The sequence below is a fragment of the Strigops habroptila genome, chromosome 2 (assembly GCF_004027225.2).
Source record: "Strigops habroptila isolate Jane chromosome 2, bStrHab1.2.pri, whole genome shotgun sequence".
NCBI classification, from domain to species: domain Eukaryota; kingdom Metazoa; phylum Chordata; class Aves; order Psittaciformes; family Psittacidae; genus Strigops; species Strigops habroptila.
The window spans coordinates 49240377-49257984 of NC_044278.2; the positions used below are offsets into that span (position 1 = coordinate 49240377).

Consider the following 17608-nt stretch of genomic DNA (forward strand, 5'->3'; position numbering starts at 1 on the left):
GACCACACTTTTACTCTTGTTACGGGTGGTCCCCCGCTTTGGTAAGGAGTCTCACAGAGATCAATAGAAATATGAAACTCTTACATATCTCCTTGGCTTACGGATCAGAGTTAAACTAGACTCAACTTTAACAAAGCAGAAAAAAAAGCAAATAAACAATCACAGACTTTTCGCAGTTAAAACAAGAGAGAAAAAAAAGTTCTCAGTATTTGGAATGGCCATTCCATAAAAGCATGCAAGTGTTATGAAATAAGAAAGTCCAAGAGATCTTATTTTTACACATTTCCTCTTAATTTTGCATGTGAGTGGATAGAATAGAGCACAGTGCACATGCATGACACACATGCTCCAGGTCAGGATTTGGGTTTGAACTGTAGCCCTGGGAACAGGCTGGAACTGAGCATCACCTCACATGAGATATTTATCACTCAGAAACTAGATTTACAGTAAACTATGAAAAGTTTTTAAAAACACAATATATCTAATGTGTAACAAACACACACATGCCTAATTTAAAACATGGATATTATTTAAATATTTCAAATTATTGGGGAGGGGGTGTCCTAATTGACTATGAAATATTTGGATGCTTCTCCTAGAGATGAAAAAAAAGTATGCCAAGATTTCTAAAATTTGGGCTGTTGATTCTGTCTGCCAGATTCCTAATAATCCCAGCAATCCTACTGCACTTTTAATAGAAGACTGCTCTGATTTAAAAAATCTTGAGTAGTTATGCTGCTTGAATTACAGCATTCCTCATTTTAACAGCTTAAACATGGGCTGACACTCAATATGTAAAATATTGAAAAGCAAGTAAGATTTTTGGCTGCCATAATGCTGGCATGACAGCATAACATTGTCTACAAGGACACAATTTGCAGAAGATGAAAGCCAGACACTTTTCAGGCATTCCAAATGATTGGCATCTTGCATCTTCAGCAGCTTAGGAAACTTTACCTTTGTAGCCTCCCTCTTCATTTTATTTTGGTTTTGTTTAAAGCCTAGCCTAGAAAATGACTGGGTTTGTAACTGGCCCAAGTAATTTAATCCAAGGAAAATTCTGTAGAATCTTACAGTGAGTATGTGTCTCAGCCACAAAAATTTGGAGTCCACAAACCGATTTTTAATTCAAGCTCTGGCAAGAAAGTATGATGTGCATTAACCTGCCACAGTGGCATCTGAACATTTTCTACTATGAAGAATTTTGATAAGCACCATAAAGGCATGTTAGAGGAATGAAGGCAGATGAGATATAGAAAGATAATCTTCTTGTTCCTATTCTATCTCACAGGACAGTTCGGGAATGGGAAAAGGTGGGAAATTATTATTTCTTTGTTTTGTTTGGTATTTGGATATCCACCCACAAAGAGAAACTCACCTCTGGGATTCCAGAGCCACAGGCATAGGGAGCAAACACTCTTACCAGGGAGACTGCCAGGAAAGCAAAACATAGAGCCCACATAATGTATAGAAAATAGTTTAGAATGTAAGCACTTGCACCCTAGAAAAATAACAGTAACAAACACTGTTAGACAAATGCAGGTTGGTAAAACTCACACTTGTACTAGGGATTATGATGGCATGGAACCTGGTCTCTTCATTTACATGATAGCTGCTGCTTTTCCTCAGGAAGGACAAACGACTTCATACAGTCCAACAATTTTATCGCTCATGGAAAGAGCAGCATTCTAACATATACCTTGCCCAGTCCATACAGTCTGTTTGTAAGGGACCCAAACACCTTAAACAGAATCTCTTTCAATGACTTAAAAACTAAGCCAACCACAAAAAGTTGCAAAATGTCAAACAAATCTGTCATGAGGGCAAAAATAATTGGTGATAAAAAAGCACCTAATGATGGAATCTGCTGTGTTCATCCCACGGTGGGTGGCAGGGATGAGACCCTGATACATCTTTTTGTGAGGGCTGATACTCAATGGTCAGCTCTCCATGAAGATGCTGATCTTTTAAAATGACACCCCTGTGTGTATCAGTAGCCAGTTTGGTTTACAAATGGGAAGGGTAAAACCATAAACAACTCCTTTCCTTCTACATGATGCTATCTATGATAAGGTTGAAAAACATTTAAAAACACAATAGGTTGGCAGATCCCATTCAGACACATCTCAGTCATTTTTGCCATGATATTTTAAAAGCATTCGCATCAATAATAAAACCTATCTTCAAACTGAATAGCTTTACTTCACTGACAGAATAGAAATGCCAATGATCATTAGCAACGGTTGGCCGTGCAGTGCCATAGTGAAGGCATAGTCAATTGTGACCTTCAAGCTTTCTACCTGTCTCCAGTGGTCAAGTCAAAACTGTTGTTAAAATCTGCCTTAGAACCCCTCCTTCTTCACAAGCGTAATTTTTTAGATTCGTTTCAAACACTCTACCTACAGAGACAAAATAGAATCTAGTCAGAGGCATCAAACTGATACACATTAAGCCTTTTTAAGGAGATTAGGTCTTCAAACAATCTCTTCTAGCAACATGACGCTACAGAATAAAAACCAAGATGAACTTCAGTGCATGAATTGGTATGAATCCTTCACCTTTAAGTGAACTCTTCCTACCGGATGCAATCCCAGCTGCTCAAGAACATGGGGGCCCCTGTCTTTGCTCTGCAGGACAGCAGCCTGGATATCAACATTATGATAAATCAAGCAGGAAAACAGGCATTAATCAGATGTATTGTGTCTCCAGTTAACAGAGCTGGCCAAACCCAGTTCCCAGTCATAAAAAATCTAGAGCTAAGAAGACTCCCTGTTTGCAAACCTGCAAGAAATCAACTTTTAACAGCACGGATGCTTGCTAGCCTCATTTTCCAGGTCTCTATCCAAGTGAAAAAACAGTAAGGGAACCACTTATCCTGATGGATTTATTTGGAAGAAGGGCAATTTGTTAAGGTCCTCTTGTGCTTGCTGAAGTTAGCAGCAGGCTTTGCTGATAACAGCAGAATAACAGCAGCAATACAATGCCACCCCCCAATGCCCTGAGAATGAGCAGTCATGGATCCCACACTTACAGTGATTGACGTCTGTCTGTAGCAACCATGGATCTTTGTTGCTACAGCTGAAGACAGTCTTGTCTTCATGAATGTCTTCTCCTTTCAATTACAAACAGCTATGACAATATTTACTCTTCTTCTAGAGAAAACTCTGGACATGTTGCCCCAGGGCAAAATTCTCTTGTCAGTGTGAACCTGGAGTAACTCCAAAGACGACCAACGCCATTACAACAATTTGGTCCTACAACGTTGAGTGAAAGCTGTAGTTTTGCTTCTAAATTCACTGGAGTCAAATTAATTTTGTTTCTTTTTACTACTTCTTCTTCTTTCACATCTGATGAAAACTGCATCAACGTATTACTGCAATCACACATACACCTAAAGCACTGTGGCAGGACCCCACAAGAGTCTATATGGTGAGTTCAGTCTTATCCATTGGGACAAATCTCATTGTTACATTTTCCAGATATCTGGCATTCTGCAGGTCCAACTGCAGCAGTTTATAATGATTAATAATAATTAAAAAAAAAAAAAAACACCTTTGGGAAGTGAAGTAGTAGTAGCAACTCAGTGCAGCAAACAGCTCATTTCTCATTCACTACATGCCATTCATTACTAAGGCCCTGAATCAGTAAAAGTCTTAGGCATGTACACTGGAATTGGAGACCAAAAAATCTCATCAGTAAAGATGATCCTGCCAAGACCTTTTCCACTACACTAGTGGCTGGAAGGACTCACCCTGGCAAAAACAGTAATAGAGCAAGTACAGGAACTGAGAAGAATGTTGTATTTTAGTTTGCAAGACCAAGCAGTATTTCAGATTTGGTGTCAGTCCAGTTTAGGTACAAACGGAACACAACTGAAAACTACCCTCACAAACTCAGAGTGCTGAAATAAACCACATCCCTCAGGATGCCACCTAACGTTTGTTTTCTCCAGAGGCCCAAAGCTCTACTGTAACTCGGCCGGGGAATCTCACAGTTTGCAGACTCCCTCCTGTGGACGTTACAGCAATGTGTCTCCTCAAGGCCAGTAAGACTGAGAGATTAAAGGCTGCAAAACTGGGAAGTGGGTCCCAGGTATAAAGGGGTTTCCTTGTCTTGCAAGTCTCAGCTTCATGACAGAAGATCCAGAAGCCCTGGGATGGGAATCCAGTCCATTGCTGGATCCAGCATCACGAAACATGGAGTCTTTTCCTTGGAGACTTGGAGTCTTTTCCTTTACCCTGGGTAGCTGTAAGGCACCAGAAATGTGGTTCTCAATTCTAGTGAAGCTGAGGCTGGGACCTAGCTGAATCTGCAGAACAGGGGAAGGTTCACTTTACCAGATACTTGCTAGAGATCTAGCTGAAGTGGGTGGCATTTCATGTACTTTAACACATTCACTCTTCCAGTGAATACGAAGGTTTGAAACTCTCTTGCATCAAAAAACCCCACTTACTTGCTGAAACTGAACTGAAAGCAGTTCAGGGCCAGACGGATGAAGTATATAATTCACCAATAAACAGTGACTGGGGGAGAAAACTTAGCCAGGTATGTGTCTGATGTGCTATTATGTTTTCCACAATAATTTACATCAAGACTGCTTTGGGCTCATTTTATAGGACTAGAATGAAAATGTTTTCCAAGAGGTGCCATAGCAAATGTCGCAATTCTCAGTCAGAACATATGTACATGGTTTATCACAGCCATAAGTCAGCAAAACCACAAGGAAGAACTGATCTAAATCTTACTCCTCAGAATGTCCATTTAGTTGGCTATGATAAGCCAAAGCCAGAGTCATGCATAAAAAAAGAAGACATTTCTGACCAAAGTACCTTTAGGGAAACTGTTCTAAAGAGCTTTTGTCTAAAATGTGCTCCAAATTAGTCCTTCTGTCCACTGCTGTTTTATAAGGGCTGTTATGCAAATGTCGGGCACAAAGTGAAGCAATATACACCAAAAAAAAACCAAACCACAAAAACCCACAAAACAAAAACAAAAAAGGGAAAATTACCCTGAAACTCAGTCAAATTCAGTGTATTTTGGTCCCTCCTTGAGTCCTCTACAGCTACAGGAATCGTGCGAAACTTTTCCAAATCGTAAGACTTTTGCTACTGAACAGTATTTTTACTTTCCATATTTACATTTTTTGGGCTTTGCCTGTGATTTCAATGTAACAGCAATAGCTGTCTTATTAATATTTATATCATTCATTGGGCCATGGCAGCCAGAAACACACAGATCTTAGAAGCCCATTTGTTTTGAGAAAGAGCCTAAAACTAAGCCAAGCTGAACAGATGAACCTTTTTTTTTCACTATGACTAGGGCATGAGAAGCGCAGTGTGAACATAGTAAAGTTTCACAGTGCCCTCCTAGGTGATACCTTCCCTATAGGCCACAGCATACAACAGTCATGACTGTTGATTTCGGGTAGCAGCCAAAAGCAATAAATTTTCTGAAAGATATGCTCCGTTTTTGTATTCCAGCCTTTCAGAGTAACAGTGTGTCAAACATATGCACAGGATTTCCAAATCCCATAACAATTTTAACAGTCTTTTCTTTTTCCCCTTCCCACATATTTTTGTCCTCTTAAATTACAACATCGTCCCCAGCCCTGCAACTTCAGACCAGGGTAATATTTCTTCACTGTTACAGACACAACCACCCAAACCATCTGTTGATGAAGACTAGCGTGAACCTAGCAAGCCTCTGGCAAAGGGAAGCTTGGTGGTGTGGACTGGCAGCTATGCAGAGAGATTTTTGCCTGTGATTAAATGGTGGGAATATTCAGGAAAAGTCGGCACCCCACTACTTTCACTATGGCTTTTCAGAACTATGGAAATTGGGCTATACATATTCACAGACACTGCTTGTACTGTAAACCTAAAGCAGCACTGAAGGAAATATGAATGACAAACTTGTATGGTGATGAAGGTGCCTCATTCTGCAGGACCAGACTACATCCACACTAGGGGAAGATCCGAGACAACCTCTGCAAGTCACCCATTTTTTAATTGCCTGGCTGGAGATTATTTATACCACAGAAGTACATATTTTCTTCTCCTATTATTGACCAAACTGCATTACCAGATATTTTTTTAAAAGCCACATTACATACCTAAGCCAGTTCTCTTCAAAGCCACATTCATCCCCCCTCCATGTCATATTCAATTTTTGTCATGCAGACCTTATGCAGCTCCCACTACTACTCACAGTATTTGAATATGTAAAAACCATCTGCAATCCCAAACATTTCCTCTTAAATATATTTGTCAGGGATCATCATTTTTGTCCCATAAAATAGTGTTTAAAAGACAAAAATTGGATAGCAGTTCGAGTCCCCTGGTGATTATGAGTGTTATGAAACACTTTTGGTTCAATCCTGATAAAAAAAGAGAGCGATCTTGCAGTTTTCCATCATACACGACACTGGAACAATACAACCTCTTCCAAGTTAAGCAGATAATGGTTGTGGAAATGTCTTTTTTTGCAGCATGCTCAGTTCATTACTTTCTCTTTCAGAGCAATTCTCTGGAGAGAACATGAGCAAGTAGGACAAAAAGGCATTGCCTGGTCTGCTGTGACCACAACCTAATCAGGTCTCCCATACCTCAGACTGGCTTACAAGAAGTTCAGACCACTTCTGCCACTGGGGACATTTGTCCCTGTCATCGAATGTAGTTTCATTAGACGTCCAGCAGCACTGCTCGTGGCTGTACCAGAAGGCAGACAGGCAGACACCCTCTTTCAGGTCTGTCATCCAATCCACAGCTAAATCTATCACTCCGGCTAATGTGCCTGGGAAAAGAAATGCAGAAACTGTGGCATTAAAAAATATCAAGTTGCAAGGAAAATAAATCTAATATTATAACAACAGCAAAAAACCCCATGATTTGGGGAAGCAGCTGCAAAGAAAGCATGAAGATACCAAAGAACGGAGGGCAATAACATGCATGCAAAAAACGAGCCAGTTTGTTGCCTGACCTTCAATACTCTCTCGTCAGCTTTTATTTTAAATGTTATCATTTTCATATTGACTGATTGCCAAGTAGAGAAGGCGTAAGTGGTGCAGGGCCTGATCATGCAGTCTATCCCAGGCAGGGGTACTGACTGAGATAAGGAGGACTTCATGCAGCATCTCTATATACATCCTGAGCTGCAGGTCTCAAACCACGTTCTATATTTCAGGGATAGGAGAGGAGGAGAATACATATCTTTTCCTATAGCCTTACTGCAACATTTTAGAAGGATGATTTCAGTACAGAAACAATATGGATGCCAAATTCTGACTTATGAACTTAATGGAATCGGGCTCCTGATGTGTACATTCATTAGCAATCCAAGAATGCAGAATAAAATTACCCTTTAAATCCTTTCGGTAGCTAACTAACCCTCCTTTCAGATTTTTCCCCGTATATACAGAGCTACAGTGACACCCGGTGGCCACTGGACACAGACACGGGAAAACTTGCTGGAGCCAGACAGACGAAAAGAAAATTCTATTTTTCTAGGGCATTTGCTCACCAGCGGCAATTCCCAGCCCCCGGGATCTGATGTGTCCTCCCGAACCCAGCACCAGCAGGAAGGGGGACGCTGGGAGCAGCCAGAACACAGAACGGCAGACCTGTGTTTAGTCCCCATGACCAGGGGTTCTGCAAAGCATTAAGCCACCGATTGAAGGTTTTCCAGACTCCTCTCATAAGACAGTGGAAAGTAGAAGTCATCATTATTTTTGCAAGCCATCTTTAATAAAATTTCAGGAAACCAGTAATGGATTTGAAAATAATTTTCTGGGGCGAAACCACTGAAAAACAATGCTTTGGCAAAAGCAAAATGGTTTAATGTTTCCAAAACTTTTAGCTTTGTGGCTCCTGCTAAGAATGCAATTACATGAAGCAGTGGTAGGGGTTGCTCCTCTTTTTCCTAGCAGCTGGGACACACAGGTGGGTTCAAGAGCCAGTTTATCTGACCTGGAACTAAAGTTTTCTGAGTTTCATTTCTGTGAAAGAGGAAAAGAAAACCATTTCAAATAATTCAGGCACAGGTAACCTGTCTTTTATTCCATAGAACAGAAAAAAGCCACCAGTGTTCACAGAGGCTTACATATAAGTAAATATTCTTACTCCCTTAAGAAAGATCCTTATCCCCACACTGACCAGCAATGTGACCAGGGTAACAGTGAAGTCTTTTTGTTGTATGGGAATAATCTGAAGAATTAAGATATACACTAGACGAGATCACCAAAAAAGCCTGCAGAAGGGAGTAATGATGTCTATGCTGATTTGCTTTCATGAAGACCTTGCTTTTCTCTTGCTTACTGTCTTTCATTTTCCCAGGTCTCTATGGAAACAAAGAACCACATTCTAAGATGATGATAAATCACTGTGTTGCCGGTAATGTCAGCATGCACAGCTTACTGAGCTTTGCAGTAAGCTCTACATTTTCCTCCAGTTTTCTGAAGGTTTCAGGAAACTGTACAATGAATCCTCATCCCTTGGATACGAGCACCAAATGCTGTGCCACTTGCATCTCTCAATGGACCTTTATCATCCTCTGTAGTTGACCCAATCTTCAAAGCTCACATCACACTTAGCCAAGCAACTGAGTATTAATGCTACATAGAGTGCAAATAAGGTGCAAAGGCAGGCAGGTTTTTGAATGTTTTTCTCCAATAAACTTAATATTTTCCCCAATAAAGTTAATAAAGAGAGTGGCGAACAAGAATTCAGTTCTCTAATATAACAAGTTCACATGCACTGCAGTACCTCTAGGAAAATGTGCTTAATTTTACAGCTGATCTAATCCCTTTTGCCAAATGCTTTGGGATCCACATAAGGAGGAAAACGCAACATGCAATTTACTACACATGCTTTACAGAGAAAAAAATATTGAGAGGGGAGGGCCAGCATTTACAAGATAATAGTGCAATAGTGAACCCTTCACAAGACACATGACCAGCACTAGAAGTTTTCAAAGTTCTGAATCATCGCAACTTTAAGCAAAATTAATGGGACTTGCAGACTGTTCAGCACCTCAAAAAGTCAAGCTTTCCTTGTGCTTACCGTGACTGTCTACACTGTAATAAAGCATAAGTTTGTCTCCCTACTTCTCCCATCAAAGAAACTGAACTGTTCTCCCTTCTATGTAACCTTCCTGGAATGAAAAACAACAAAGCACTCCAAAGCCAGGAAATGCTGAACTTCATTTTAGGTATAAGCCTTTTGCATCTCTCCTTTTCCTTTAGTTGATGATGGCCAATACTTATCCTTTACAATGCCCTGATAATGCTAAATCTTTGCTTTGAAAACATAGTTTTCCTGATGCACCTGTGCGAGAAAACAGCATCACCCAAACGGCACAGCACCGAATTGCAAAGGGGATTTTGGCACCCCCAGCTCCAGAGCATTTCAGCATTAGCATGATAGTACTTTATGTCACGTAATTTAGAAAACACAGACTATTTTGGTGATCCATAAATAGCAAATACCTTCAGTTGGCTAGTAATAATTGTTAGGTTGAGGGATGCCCACTAGTCTGCTGACAGGATGGCCACAGTAGAAACTCAGAATTCCTTACAGATGAGTGCTTAAAAATTTGGCACCCACACCTAAAATTTTTAGGTTCATTTCCCCATATGTTGCTCTGTATTTCTCCAGAAAGCGTGTAAACTTTCTGATAGACACAGGCCGAGGTAATGCCCAGCATCTTTTTCTGGCACATAGCAGGAGCAGCTTTCGTATGGTCTCCACACCAAACAGCATTTGTGAGCATTACTGCTCTTTCCCCCTTCCCGAAATGAGCAAGGTCTGGCTCCCAAAACCTCATTTCCAGAAGCTTCTTAGTGCCTTTCCAGCCACTTGACAGTGTCATACACCATCTTCTCCCTCCATGTAGCACCTGAGGGTTCGAGGCCCGGGGGGTACATGGCTCTGAAAGAGCCTGGGGGCTAGCTGTGTCAGACTGCAGCTGCAGCCAGGGGCTCCACTCAGGCTAATTTATGTGTGCACAATCATTCATGAAACTTTGGTCTGAGCCCACATGGCTGCTGCTACTTTTTTAATATACTTTGGTGTCACTAAAAACATACAGCTTCCCTTGGAGCAGCAGTAGCTTCTGCCTGTGCAGCAGGACAAGAGGGACCATGGAGGAGCCAGTCTGGTCCATGCAACCCCATGGAATCACATGTGGCAGGCCAGCTTCTCTGAGCAGGCAATATTTTAAGTAGACAAGGAAACAATATGAAGTGCCTCTTGACTGTGCCACCAACCTCATCTTGTCGCTCCTCAAACCTGGTTAAGAAACCTCATCCACACACCAGTAACCCCCCCCGCTCATCAAAGGTGTGTTGACCCCTTGCTGAGGCTGGGATGGGGACTCTCCATCTTTGCCCTGCCCCAGAAATGCTGAAAGCATAGAGCACATGTCATTTCAATGGTAAACAGAGAAAGTCTACAGGGCTCAGCCCAGATCTTGAGCATGCAGGTAATCTTTATTGTCTAGCTGACACACAAGTCCTTGTCCTAATCTAAAAACAGACTAAATAGGCCTGACCCTTTGAGGCAAACCACGTTGCTCTGCATCCTTGTCATTGAAAAGGTTGCAAAAGCTAACATATCTTAGCTGCAGTTTACCCTTGACCTCCATTCTCAAGCTGGACATATTTTAGGGCAGCATTAGGGCTTATCAGAGGTCAGCAACTCTGGCTTTCAACAACCTTGAGGATTTCAGCATGAGGTTTGGTTGCAAACTGGAACTGAAACAAACCTTCTGGGATATTTTTACTAAAATGAGAGTGTGTGAGTGTATACCAACTTCCCCGTACGAGTGAGGGGATTACTGACAAGCTTGCAAGAGGTGACTAGAGCCCTCAAGGGCTTGCTCTAACTTTATTTCAAGCATAATTCTCCATCCCAGCCAAGGCTAATCCTGGCCTTCAGGCAGGATTCAGCAGTCCTGGTAGTACACAGTCTATTAGATTCTCTTCCGATCTCAGCCTCCTATCAAAGCTTTTGTGGAAACAAATATATCTATCTCTACAAAATCACATGATTTGCCAAAAATGTCACTTCAGCAACGTTTTCTCAAGGACTTGCCCAGTACTTCTGAGGCTGCTGATCAACTGTAATAAACATATTAACTTGACAGTTGGTAAGCAGGAGATTCACACCACATGGAGATTCTGAAACTTCACATCATACTTTTACCAAGCAGCATGATACTGGAGCACTCTGACATCACTGAAAAAGCATAAGAAATGGCAGCTGTTTCAGCTTGGTAGGAGAAGTGCAGCTTTCCAAGTTGGAAGATGTGCTAAACTGAGCAGAAGACAGGAGAAATTTGGGAAATTAATGAATTTGCCATCTGAGTTTGAGCAGGCTGTTAAATATGTAATGTCTGTCTGGCCTGGAAGCAGATCTGAAACTGAGTCTGAAACTGTATTTTCCCTTCATTCATATATAAAGAAGATAACCCAGTGGATATCGCAATTTACAAAGCTCCCCTTAGAGTGTCTACAACCAACATTTTCCCCACATTATAATATCTACTTGCAGAATTAAAGTAAGTGAAGACAAGAAAAAAATCCTAACAATAAAATTGACTTTGGTGAATCTAAGATTCAGGAAGTCAAAATAGCCCATCGAGTGTAAAGCAATTAGATGCATGTTTCCAAAAGCAATAGAAAAATCCCTCTACTGGTGCATAACATTTTTTCTAGGTCAGCACTCCTCAGAAGACTTGGCAAGTGGGTACTTTTACTAAGGATTACAACTGCAAGGGTGCATAGCTGTCTTTTCAGCTTGAAACATCAGTGGAGAGACACTGAAGCAAAAAGAGAAGCAGATGGCAAACTTGGGTGAGATGGTTCTGGGCATAACTGCAATGGTAACACACACATACCTGCCAGAAGTCCTATGAGAAGCATTACAACCCATCCTGACCAAGCATCCAGCAAACTCTTGATGAACTCCCATATGGATTCCTTACTTTTGCTTGTAATCTGAAATTAAAATATAGACATAGATACAGGCTAACACAGCTTTAGTGTATAATGTTTAAAACAAAAAATATTCAACCTCCTTGAAGGTGCACACAATTACTCTCTACTCCATCATTTTTCAGAGATGTTCTGCTGATGAAGTTGCTAGAAGCCCTTTCCTATTTACAAACCAAAGACATGCCACATCCATACTTTTAGAAGTGCTCCTCGAGTCATACAACAAGGTAGGAAGCAGTAACTTTGGAGAACTGCTTGTTTTTCTTGCCACCAGGATGGCTGTAACCCAGGGGCTGTGATGTGTCAAGACCTGACACCTTTACCTTTCTGTGGCGGTCAGTGTCGCGTGATTTCTCCCGCAGCCAGTCAATGGTGTGGAAATCTTCGTAAGTTCCAACGTCGGGGAAAGGCTCATCCAGAAAATCCATCAGGTTGCCAGAACCATTCATGTCTCCTGCATTGATCATATTAGGGTCTGTACGTAGAGACAAAAACAAGTATGTCAATAAATTCATGCAGCTTTGCCAGACTTTCGGAACCAAGTTTTCCAAAATACCTCCACAAACCACAGAGTCAAGAGAGCCTGAGTCAGCAGTCCTGGTGGGCACTTACTGAAATCTATGCATTGCCACTAGAAAAAGTGTTTTGCTGAAGACCACTTCAATAGCTGAGCAAACCCTCAAAAGCACACACAAAAATCACAGGATCCAAGTGCAGGAATACCAGCTTTCCTGAAAACAGAGCCCCAAACCCCAGGGTAGTTCTGAGCTGTTTCTGCAATGATACATCCTCATCCCATGCTGAAGGAAGTGCCCTGCCTGCAGGGAGATCACCAAGTAGGCAAGCTCACTAGCTCAGAAAACAAATACAGTAGAATTTACCATTCGTCATGAACTGCAGATTTTACACAGCGGCATTAGTCATAACACTGTAGTGCTGTGTAGTTTTGCATGCTCAAAGCTCCCTGCGCTGATCCACTTTTCTTCGACTGCTCAGAAGGCAAAGCTCAATATATTAATAACACATACAATAAGATATTAAAACAGAGAAACATAGATGCCCATTGCTCTGCAGCCCTGGAAACTATACCTTGTTTATGCGGTCCACACAAGCAAAGCATGAAGAAGTTAACTCATAACTACCGTACCTTTCTTTCCCACTGTAAGCTCAGCAACATCTGGCTAGGTGCAAAAATTACTATCTCCTTTAAATGTCAGGTCCCAAAGTAGTCACTAGGATGACAAGCTCCAGAAATAGCTGACATCATTCCCAATGAGAAGACCCCTTAGTAGCATGACAAACTATTAAATGAAGTAGTTAAGGCAGACAGGGTTGGATTCATCTAACTTAACTTTGGCCATCGGAACATTTGGTATTTGGACTGTAAGAACTACCTAGGCTGTCTCTAGAGACAAAGACGTGTGTAAGGATGTGTGGCAGGAGAGCGCCTGCTCCTTCAAAGGTAAGGTCAAGGACTTTTTCAGTGTAGCAAGGGATAATAAGCAAATGAGGAAGCCTGAATAAGAACATACAGGGGGACAAATCTGACACAAATAATAAGGGAGGTGGAGATGTGAACCAAACCTGGTCAGTCACACTCACTGATGAGGGCACGTGGGAGTGTGAGAATGTCTGTTCCAGCAAAGTTGTCTGATTGTGAACCTTGTCAGTTGGGAAATTATGGGAAATATGGGAAAATATGGAAAAACAGGGGAAACTGGAAACAAAATACACAGAGATGCAGACCTGACAAAGCAAGCGTGGAGACCATGACAAGAAACAAACCTCACCGCTCACACCAATTGAAGAGCTATTAATAGTGCATCTGCCTCTGAGATACATGCTCAGGTTTGCTACTGGTTGAACCCGCACATAAGAAAGTGGCAGCTGTGCCCCCAGTGTGGGCAGAGACCCCAGGTCCATGGTGTGGATAGGCTCTGGACAGGGACAGTAGCTGGGCAGGAGGGTCCTGCGCTGGGGCAGCTGGAGGAGGCAGCTGTGTGCTTCTACATCACTTAACAAAGTGTTGCTCTAGAGAGCGATTAATACCATCCATTGTAAAATAGGTGGCTGGGAAACAGTCTTCCATAGAGTACCTAGGTTTGTAACCCGAAATGGCAAGCCAACAAAACCCCAGCTAACAGAGGATTACAAGGCAGGGGGGTGGGGTGGGGAGAACCAAAAAACAAAACACATAAAACATGTAAGAAAAAATGGGGACAGGTACAGATTTCAGGGGGTTTATCGAACTGACCCTGCAGAGTCAGTAGGGTCCTTTACAGACACAAGATAACTTTTGCAGGTCATTGATGAGGCTAGCATGGTACTAACGACTACTACAGGTATGGAAACAGCAATTTCATGAGTAAAGAATTTGGATCTTTGAATCCGGGAGGAAATTTCCCGATTCTGTAATTGGAACTGGCAAAACTGTGGCAGATAAGCTTTTAATCAACTGCCCATACACCCTGCTGTTCTGCTTGTCCCCCTTTATTTACTGCCATTTCCCCACCCCCCACCCCCCCGCTTCTATCCATTTTCAACTGCTTTACTTGAATCCTTTCCATTTAATTTTTTTCCCTGGTGGGGATTTTAGGGATATAACAAGCGTGAATACTCAGCTTTGTCAGTGCCTGCACTTTGCACTCCACTAGCTAGGACTTTTTGGAAAACACAGACAATGTGCTTGCATAAGCAGCTGAGAAAAGCATTATCTTACAGGCAACCAGCAGGTCACCATTATAATGCTGTAGAAGCCCTTTTAAGTGAGGAAATCAAGTAATCTCCAAGCTCCGTGCCGTGTTTGTCTCAAAGAAAGTCAAGCAAAGGAGTTGCAGCCTGGGGAAGGAAACCAAATGTAGAGCAGGTGTCCCACGCAGCACTGCTGAGCACAAATAAGCTGCCACAGGATTGAAGCGGTTTAAAAAGCAGCAGTTTAGAGGAATGACAATTGAGAATAGCAGCACTTGAGCAAACAGAGGAGAGCAGGCTCCTACATGTCGTAAGGGAAATGAAAGTCTGAAAGTGGGATGCTGTGGCTGACAGTAGGGAGCTGAAGTTGCAAGTGGACCTGGATTTCTGTGTCTTGTAAACCATGACTGGGGACTGGAATGGGAAGCTGAAATGAGGTGAAAGGATTAGACCATGCTATTATTTTGTAACGCTGTGACATTTTGCAGATCATTTCCTTCATCCCACTCTTCCCATGCAGCAAAGAAGGACCTGTAAAGAACACACAGTTCAGACTGCTTGCCTGCATGATGCAGTTCCCTTCACTACAGAAACAAACCTCTGGGAACTCTTGCGCTGAAAGCATTGGCAAATTTTCCTTAATAGTACAAGAAAATTACCGAACATGCAAGTTATATCACATAAAAAATAGCTTTTTAAGTATGTTGTCGATGCCCAGCACATGACTGTATTGTAATGGATAATACCAGGCCAGACCACAAGTATGTAGGGTAATTATAATCTCAGCCTGAATCTACCAAAAAAATACGTGCTACACAACATGTCCAGGGAGAGAAAAACGTGCTAGAGACCACAGGGCCATGGAAGATTAAGAAAACAAACACACTTTGAACTCTAGGTAGCACACCAATACATGGAAACTGCAGCTAGCTGGATGGTTATCAGCCTTAAAGTTCACTTCAGGTACTACACTTCTGAAAGCAGAGATGTGATATCAGATTATGCAAAAAACAATTTTAGTAAATAAAACCTAGCTACAGCACTTTTGAACTGAGTACTGCAGAGTTCCTACCTACATCCTAGCACTAAGCACCTCAAGTATCACTTTCTTTCTATTTTGCATTTATTTATCTCCCCTTACTTCGGCATCTGAAATATCTCCAGAGTTCACTTCAGGATAAACTGACTTGACCTCTTAGAGATGCTTGCAGAGATGTTTCCAGTTCTGTCAGCAGAACGGAAGCCTTTACACAAAAAACTCTGTTACAGATATTTTAATTTAACACACATAGGTTAAGGGCAAATTAATCTCATCCAAACAGGTGTACTTCAGCAATCCAGTCCAATGATGCCAAAAGTATGAGCATTTGTGGCACAAATTGTCTCATCTACTCTCAGAAATCTGACTCTGGACACTAAAATCTAGATTCCTTTCATAGCAGATGAGGGGAAATAAGCTTTCTTCAGATGGAATTTATCTGATGTATTTTAGATATTTACATTAGAATGAGAGGGTGTTTCCCCGCAAGTGCTAATTTCTGCTTACCGATTACAAAGAGATATCAGAGGTAGACATCCACATCTCATCAAATGAGTTCACTACCAGTTCGAAAGAAAACATTGCAATACCATTACATGCAGAACTGGTAACAAATGCAACTCATAGCCACTCCTAACACCTGAATATCTAAGAGATTTGGATACTGACAGACCTTATATACACAGAAAGGTGTTGAATCTTTCTGAGTAAGCATTTAACATACATATTTTGTCCCTTTGTTGCTCTGTGTCTTAGATGTCCTTGCTGCCCTTTCCGCTACTTTTCCAGATGCTGATGCAACACAATTTGTGCAAGGGCAAACGTTTCCTGCTTAGTCCCCTATTCTTTTTCTAATAATTCCTGGCATTCCATCAGCTTTTCCTTGGGCAGACATCCAACATTTCCACTGAGCAGTCTCCTGTGACTCCAGGCTATGCTCCGTAACAGGAAACAGCCAGTTTGGAGCCCATCACTCTGTGGTCTCTTAGGGACATTTCCCCCATTGCTTTAATGACTTTGAATTACATCTGCCGTTTTATTCCCTGCAATACAGTTGAGAGCCTTCCTCAGCTCTTAACAGTGAGATCTCATTTTTACTGACTAGCTTAGTATATCTACAACTGAACACTTTTGTCAACACTGTGCTTTAACAATTGTAAACAGGTTCTTGCTGGAAACTGAACGAGGAAACAGAGAAATCTGACTGAACTATTGTTATCTCCTCAATTCAGAGGGTTCTGGTTAGCAGATTTCCCTGGATTTAGACCTACACCAGACTACTCCAGACCTGTAGACGGAGCAAGGTCTTGGCCGAGATCAATTTACAAACTGAGAGAGGTCACAGCACCAGACTGGCAATTGTGCCTTTTGATAGAGACTCTCCTGGATGACACATAACTCTAGATATCATCCAGAAACCTTAGGTCAGGTCAACCCAATGTTCAGCCTCTGATCTCCCAGCTAGCCATGCTTGGTGCTCGGTGGAGGTGAGGGTCAAAAGAGTCGGTCTATAGTCCATGAAGCTTGATGAGTGTATAAAGCCAGATAATTTTAATTAAGTAATCACTGAAGCCTCCTATTTACAGAAAGTGAAGAAGAGGTTAGTGCAAACAACCTACAGAAACTAGGGTGTGAACACAGTGAGCTGCCCGGCAGGCTGGGACATGCCAGCAAGCACAGCAGGCACTGCATGGACTGCAAGTCTCTTCTGTTACATTTACTCACTTTGTGTTATTTTTTAAAGAACCAAGAGGTAGTAGTATTATCGTATTTAAAGTCATGTTTTTTCCTGAAAGTCTCACAGTGAGTAAACTCATCATGTGACTAGGACCAGCTGTATGATACACTGCAGCTTGGAGCGAGGTTTTATAGAAGAGCAATAAATTACA

The 17608-nt window shown here is 41.7% G+C and overlaps 1 protein-coding gene across 4 annotated transcripts in view; it reads right to left on the bottom strand.

Annotated features, from left to right (window-relative positions):
* Window positions 1–17608, bottom strand: part of CLCN4 (chloride voltage-gated channel 4) — a 41811-nt gene that overhangs the window by 16956 nt on the left and 7247 nt on the right. The window contains exons 2-5 of one of the 4 annotated variants that reach the window (XM_030476141.1): window positions 12313–12464; window positions 11893–11992; window positions 6605–6792; window positions 1379–1501 (exon numbers count right to left, since the gene is read on the bottom strand). In XM_030476141.1, coding sequence (XP_030332001.1) covers window positions 1379–1501; window positions 6605–6792; window positions 11893–11992; window positions 12313–12456 — 555 coding nt within the window. In that variant the 5' untranslated portion in view covers window positions 12457–12464. The other 3 variants (XM_030476143.1, XM_030476144.1, XM_030476145.1) reach the window with 3 other exon arrangements.